The 7,833-nt window shown below is 47.6% G+C and overlaps 1 protein-coding gene across 1 annotated transcript; it reads left to right on the forward strand.

The window, feature by feature from the left end:
* Positions 1-4,610: 4,610 nt before the first annotated feature.
* Positions 4,611-7,571, forward strand: LOC140430438 (tripartite motif-containing protein 16-like). Its single transcript, XM_072517913.1, has one exon. The coding sequence runs from the start codon at positions 4,633-4,635 to the stop codon at positions 6,295-6,297; it is 1,665 nt and encodes a 554-aa protein (XP_072374014.1). The 5' UTR covers positions 4,611-4,632; the 3' UTR covers positions 6,298-7,571.
* Positions 7,572-7,833: the final 262 nt, after the last annotated feature.

A 7,833-nucleotide genomic window follows, 5' to 3' on the forward strand; every position in this document is an offset into this window, starting at 1 on the left:
GGGTGCCCCCTCTCTCCGATACTGTTTGCTCTGGTCATAGAGCCATTGGCCATGGCGTTAAGAGCCTCTAAAAACTGGAAAGGGCTGGTTTGGGGGGGGGGGGGGCGGGGGGTGGTGGGGGGCGGTGGGGCACCGGGTCTCGCTCTACACAGATGACCTGCTCTTGTACATTTCGGAACCGTTGGAGGGGATGGGGGAAGTCATGCGAATCTTGGGGGAATTTGGAAATTTTTCAGGGTATAAATTGAACATGGGGAAAAGCGAGATGTTTGCGATCCAGGCAAGAGGGCAGGAGAAGAGACTGGGAGAGCTGCCGCTTAGAATGGTAGGGAAGAGCTTTTGATATCTGGGAATCCAGGTGGCCCGGAAATGGGAGGTACTACACAAGTTAAACCTATCCCGGTTGGAAGAACAAATGGAAGGGGACTTTAAGAGATGGGACATGCTCCCGCTATCACTGACCGTGAAACTGACGGTCCTCCCCAGATTTCTGTTTGTCTTTCAGTGCCTCCCCACCTTCATCGCTAAGGCTTTTTTCAAGCGGCTGAATAAGATTATTTTGGGCTTTGTGTGGACGAGTAAAACCCCGCAAGTGAAGAAAGTGTTGCTGGAGCGCAGTCGGGGAGAGGGTGGGTTGGCGCTGCCGAATTTCTGCAATTACTACTGGACGAGGTAGTAGGAAATGGGTAGTGGGGGAGGTGTCTGCATGGGAGCGGATGGAGGCGGCGGCATGTAAAGACACCAGTCTGGGAGCACTAGAAATGGCACCTCTGCCGTTCTCGCCGGCCCGATACTCCACAAGTCCGGTGGTAGTGGCAGCTCTGAGGATCTGGGGGCAGTGGAGGAGATATAAGAGAGTGGACCCCGATTTATAACAACTACAGGTTTGTACCGGGTAGGCTAGATAGCGGGTTCCAGAGTTGGCAGAGCGCAGCAATTAAAAGGATGGAGGATCGATTTATAGACGGGAGCTTTCCCAGCTTGAAAACTTTGGAGGATAAATTTAAATTGCCAGCAGGAAATGGTTTTAGGTATTTGCAGGTGCGCGACTTCCTGAGAAAACAGGTGCCGGCCTTTCTCCTGCTGCCGCCACGGGGGACACAGGATAGAATAGTTTCCAGTACCTGGGTGGGAGAGCTGAAGGTATCAGATATTTACCAGGAGCTTTTCGGAGGCGGAGCAAACTCCGGTGGAGGAGCTTAAGGGCAAGTGGGAGGACGAGCTAGGAGGAGAGATAGAGGCGGGTCTACGGGCGGATGCCCTAAGCAGGGTTAATACCTCCTCATCGTGCGCCAGGCGTGGCCTGATACAATTTAAGGTCGTCCACCGAGCACACATGACAGTGGCTAGGATGAGCAAGTTTTTCGGAGTAGAGGATAGGTGTGCGAGGTGCGCGGGAAGCCCAGCAAATCATGTCCACATGTTTTGGGCATGCCCGAAGCTTAGAGGGTTTGGCAGGGATTTGCTAAGGCAATATCCACGTTGCTAAAAACACGGGTGGTGCCAGGTCCGGAGGTAGCGATCTTTGGAGTGGCGAAAGAGCCGGGGGTTCAGGGGGCGAAAGAGGCCGACGTCCTGGCCTTTGCCTCCCTGGTAGCTCGGAGACGGATCTTATTAATGTGGAGGGACTCGAAGCCCCCGAGTGTAGAGACCTGGTTTAGTGACATGGCTGGTGTAGCGCACAATGACTTACGAGAGAGACGAGTAGAGATGAAGTCGATGAGGCTTTATTAAGCGAGACTTGTCCCCAGCAGTTCAGCAACAGAATGGAGCGGCGGGGAGAAGCTCGGGTTCTTATACTCCGCCTTCAGGGCGGAGCCAGGAGTCAACAGCCAACCAGGACCCGGGATCTGTCAGCCAATAGCATCACGGCTTCACAGTCCCACATGACCCCTAATACATACTACCACAGCTGGGTTTCTCAGTCTTGAGAAAATAAAGTTTGCCTTAAGAGGGTCAATGTTAGGGTTCTCCTGGAGGTGGCAACCGTTCGTCGACTTTCTCGGGGAAAATTAAAAATGTCAGCAGATGCAGTATCCCGGGGGGGGGGGGGGGGGGGGGGGGGGGGCGTGGGGGCGGGCGGATTGTTGTTGTATGGTTGAGGTGTGCGAAGATTGGGCTGGGCGGGGGAAATGTTTATTTTACCATGCTGATGTCATTGTTTTTGTTACTGTTATAAAAATTTTCAAATACCTTAATAAAATATTATTATGAAAAAAAAGCACTGCTGCCTCACAGCTCCAGGGACCCGGGTTCGATTCCGACCTTGGGTGACTGTGTGGAATTTGCACTTTCTCCCCGTGTCTGCGTGGGTGTCTCCGGGTGCTCTGGTTCCCTCTCAAAGATGTGCAGGGTAATGGATTGGCCATGCTAAATTGCCCCTAGCTGGGGTTATGGAGATAGGGTGGGGGATTGGACCTAGGAAGGGTGCTCTTTCAGAGGGTCAGTACAGACTCTATGGGCCAAAGGGCCTCCTTCTGCGCTATAGGGATTTTATTCTATTCTATGAATACACTCACATATACTGTGATGATGCCTTTATAATTTTTTTGTTTTGTTGTGGGATGTGGGCCTCACTGGCCATGCCAGTATTTTGCCCTTGACAAGGTGGTGGTGAGCTGCCTTCTTGAACTGCCATAATCCATGTGGGGCAGGAACACCTGCAGTGCTGTTAAGAAGGAAGTTCCAAGATTTTGACCCGGCGACAGCGAAGAATCAGCAATATAGTTCCAAGTCAGGGTGGTGAGTGACCTGGAGGGGAATTTGGAAGTGGTAGTGTTCCCATGCATCTTCTGCCCTTATCTGTCTTGGTGGGCTAGGAAGCTGTTGAAGGTGCTTTGGTGGGTTCCTGTAGTGCATCTTGTAGATGGCACACACTGAGAACACTGCACCGGTGAAGGAGGGAGCGAATGTTCAAAATGGTGAATGGGGTGCCAATTGAGCGGGCTGCTTTGTCCTGGATGGTGTCAAGCTTCCTGAGAGTTGTTGGTGTGTGACAGATGAATGTCCCATCACCTTTGTGCTCCTTGCTCCTCTCTGTGCCTTCCTGATGCTTGGCATTCTGCCATTCCTGTGCAAGCTGCTTGTTCCTCATCTCAGCCTCGATATCTGAGGCTGTAGCACCCAGTGCCAGCTGCACCCATCCTGGTGCATAGGTGATGCCCTCAACATGCGATGGGCTACTGATACTTTAACTTCAAGGGAGTAAACTCTTTAACCTACAAAAAGCATGAACACTTACTTTTTCAGCTTTACTGGCCTTTATCACTTGCCCCTGAGGTCTTTGCATTCCTTCACTTAGATTGAGGCAGACAGTCACAGAATTCAAAAGGATTGTAGAGTCAGGCTTTTAACAGCTACTTCAATTGGCCTGTTAGGGGGTGCAAATCCACACTAACCCCACCCTTGGCAATATTCCTCAAAAAAAGTTAGGGGGCAAACTTCTCCATTTGGGAGACTTTGGGCGAGTTTCTCCATTTCGACGGCTGGTCAGTGGGGTTTCCCATTGTGGGGCAGCCCCACGCTGTCGGGAAACGCCCGGGCTGCCGGCAAAATGGAGAATCACGCCGGCGGAGAATTCAGCCCTATGTTCTCCCACTGGAGCTGAATTGCAAGTAGCAAATGTATGCATGGCAAGTATTTCGAGGGATTCCCATGGGAATCCTGCTACAGGTCCATCATTTTGAGCCCACGTCAAACAGTGTTAAGTGCTGTCAACTTCCAGTTGGCCACTTCAAAATCACTCAAGTGTGAAAGAAGGCGATTGGAAAGCACTTAATTCTCTTTGAAGTGGGTCAGGACCTGTCAAACAAAAATTGACAGGTTTTGGGTTGTGGGGGGTGGGGAGAGGGGGTAGCCCTTGGATGGACTTTGGGGGCAACTGCCTGAAGGAGTTACCCCCTTGGCCCACTGAAAGGACCACCACGTCAGGGCCACGCATGTCCATACCTGTGGAATTCTTGCCCATGTGATTCCCGGCCCAGTGGACCCGAGAATCACACGGGCCCGGAGAATATGGTGCCCGGCCCGCTACGTGGGCCATTAAGACCCATTTGCCTCCTCCCACTGGCATGGGGGCACGAATCCCGCTTTCTTCTCGACACTGGATTCTCCGCCTCACCAGGAACTCTGCTACCGGCTGCGCGAGGGAGAGAACTCCGTCCAGGATATCCTGTTGCACAATGTCACTGTCGTTTTTTGTGGCTGACCGCCTCCATTCCAAACTAATTCGATCCTGAAAATCTGGCCTCATGTCTGTTGCCAGGAGAGTTCAGCCTTGTTCAAGGAAGAGGAAGTTTTAAAATATTAAATAGTCACACCCAGCACAATGATATTTGTAAGTGATTACCCATATTCTTAAAAGCATTATTAAAATACTATATCTTGTAGCACCTCCGATGAACATTATATATTATAAATTAGATGGGGTTCTATAAATACTTACACATTTGAAAAATGATCCTTTAAACAAAAAGGGTGAGAACCTGTTTTAGCTGACTAATGGATGACGAAATATAGGTGGTGCTGTTTACTAACTAGTTTTTTCTTCTGTTGAGAGTTCACTGTTCAGTGTGAATCACCCAGGAAGTTCCATTTTACTTTCATTTTCAGCACACCATTTTTATCTTTGCTATGGCTGCGTCTCAGCAGTTTAGTTTTGAGGAGGAACTTTGCTGTGCCATCTGTTTGGAGTTGTTCACAGATCCTGTTACAATCCCCTGTGGGCACAATTTCTGCATGAAATGCATAAAGAGCTACTGGGATAAAGAAGTACACATGAAGTCAGACAGCTGCCCGAACTGCCGCGCCAGCTTCCCTCACAAGCCTCACCTTTCCAAAAACATTGCCCTGTGTGAGGTGGTGGGGAAGATTTCCAAACCTGAGAAGGTGGCACCTCGAGAGTCTTGCCTTGACCCAGATGACGCTGAGTGCGATTTTTGTATTGATCAGAAGGTTAAGGCTACTAAGTCCTGTTTGGTGTGCATGGCTTCATTCTGTGATATGCACATCAGGCCTCATCACGTAAATGCAGCGCTGAGCCATCACAAGCTGGTCGATGCAGTCAAAAGCATGGAGAACCGACAGTGCAAACGACACAACAGGCCGCTGGAACTGTTCTGTCGAACAGACGAGACTTTTATCTGTTGCATATGTATCGTCCAAGAACATGGAGAGCACATATCTGTGACCATAGACGAAGAGAGAGCGAAGCAGCAGGAAAAACTGGCAGGTAAAGAGACAACATTGGAAAAACATGTAGAAATGACTGAGAACGAGATTGGAGACTTAAGAAAGCAAACTGATTTGATTAAAAACTCTGCAACCACAGTGCAAAAAGGCATTGCTGCTAAGTTTAAGAAATTGGTCCAAGACATTGAGAAAGCAAATGTCAAAGTGGATGAATTTATAGAGCAAGAGAAACAGACAGCATTGATTAAGTCTGAAGATGCCATTACCAAAAAGGAACAGAAATGTATTGAATTAAGGATGAAGAAGATTCAGATGGGAGAGCTTGCTGGCATTAATGACGATATCAAATTCCTACAGGAGGTTAAAGCACTAAACAATGAGCGCGAAAAGGCTTCAACCCAGGTCACCAGTGACATGGATATTAGTTTGGCTGATTTAAGGACAATTGTCGTTAACCTCAAGGAACAACTAGAAAGTAAATGCAATCAAATTGTAGAAAGCATCGACGCTGAAGTAGCTGGATTGAGGCAGTTTTGGCCAAAGTCGCCAGAACCCCAGAACCGGATGGAGCTTCTCATGTACTCCCGTCAGCTGACCTTTGACTCAAAGACGGCGCACAAATGCCTCTCGCTGACCGAGGAGAACCGCAAAGCGACAAATATCTGGCCAGAGGAGGTTTATGAAGTTGACCACTCGGAGCGGTTTGACTGTTGCTGGCAAGTTCTTTGTGTAGAACAATTGGATAGAGGCACCCATTATTGGGAAGTTGAAATCACTGAAGGTAGCTGCCTGGGTGTGACGTACAAAACCATAAAGAGGAAAGGACCAGACAATTCCTGCTTCATCGGGAAGAATGATCATTCTTGGGGTATACAGTTGTACAGAAGTCATTGCTCAGCGTGGCACAATAATGCAGAAGTCAGAATTAAATCAGAGCATTATGAACAAATTGGTGTGTACCTAAACTGTTCGAATGGAAGTCTCTCATTTTATGGTGTCACTGATACAATGACATTAATACACAAATTCCAGGCGATATTCACTGAGCCTCTGTGCCCAGCTTTCAGACTTATAAATAGCCAGTCGTTTTGTTATCTTTCTGACTGAACTGGGCATCATATCAGAACTGGGCATTGTATCATTTTAGTAAGGCTCATCACCACAAAATGTCAGCAGGACACTTGCGGTACCAAAAAAAAAGGCTCGTGTTTATTTAAAAGAAGAAAAGGTAATTTTTGTTTGTCAAATTGTGGAATTTTCTGATGGCTAAGTTGGCGAGGCAGCTGCGAGTTCTGCTTTCACGATTTCCACGCATGTACTTGCAAATAACTGCGGCAGGATTTTAAAAAAAACTTTTCAAAAAAACGTTGCTGAATTTAATTGAGGAAAACTTTGTGAAAGGGAACTGATGTACTTTAACATGTTGACTGCCAGAGGCTAGGTCAGTGCTGCAGCAGATGCTGTACCAGTGTCGTGTGAATTTTTAAGTGGAGTCATTTCTGCCTTTGACGTTTGTGTTTCCAAAAAAATAAATCACGGTAATTATGATAATGAAATTACACCATCATAGCACTGGTTTTAATAACTAGACACAACCTGGTGGATTGAGTTTTGCAAAACGTTTTACTGGATAAAAACATCCAAAATGCTTTTATATTGAAAATCAATCGCCCATAGCAAACTGTAGCTCTGTCTCTGTTGGCTGCAGTTAGAGATAGAAGGGTAGATTATTCCCTCTGCTTGTCATGCATGCTCATGGCTGCCTCTGTTCAGAAGCTGCTGCCTGCATTGTTCATTCCCCTTGATCCATTTGCATTATCCGCCCATCGGATGAGCCGTCGGGCTGAAGGCCATCGAACAAATCCAATCCCCGGCTTCTGAGGCTGGCAGCATTGAATCTAGCCCATGGGCTTCCTGCCTGCCGATGGGGATCACCAGCCTTCAGGTCTCAGTGGCTCATTGTTCCCTGGTAGGTCAATGTTAAATTCCAAAAGCTGGCTATCTATGAGCTCAACTCCTGTCGGCCCTCGGGTCTGTGACAATTCGGAGCAGGTCACAGAATTGGAATTTATGTGCTTCCGAGTGCCCAACAAACAGGATTCACAATGGACTAGCGATGATGTGTTTTTCTTGGCTCTCGCTGACATTGCTGGAATAATTAGTGAGGACAGAAAAGCATTAGTGTCTCAGCCTTATTGGTATAGATGTGATTATGTGCCTGTTCCTCACTGTGGGCAGGAAGAATACCCTCGCTCCCTTTGGCATATCAAAATGCCTTGATTTATATTTGATAAATACATGAGATTAACAGACCTGAGGGTTGACAAATACAAACTTTACCTTAGCGCTGTCACAAACCAAAAATAAATGTTATGTCTTTTTGTTGGTGGACTGAACATCGCATTTAATGTGTGTGCCATAGACTTGCCGTAGGTCTTGCTCTTTCATTTCAACATCAGCTGTGCCCCTTTCATGCTGCAAAAACTATAACCACTTCATATCTTTCAGCTGACTTGCTCTTACTCTTGTGTATGTAATTTGCTTTTTTCTACACCTCATAGCTTCCTACGGTTAGAATTTTCCTGGCTGCCTGTTCTCTTTTTACTTGGTTTTGCTTTGGGCCCTCGGTTTCATTCACAATGC

The sequence above is a fragment of the Scyliorhinus torazame genome, chromosome 10 (genome assembly GCF_047496885.1).
Source record: "Scyliorhinus torazame isolate Kashiwa2021f chromosome 10, sScyTor2.1, whole genome shotgun sequence".
NCBI classification, from domain to species: domain Eukaryota; kingdom Metazoa; phylum Chordata; class Chondrichthyes; order Carcharhiniformes; family Scyliorhinidae; genus Scyliorhinus; species Scyliorhinus torazame.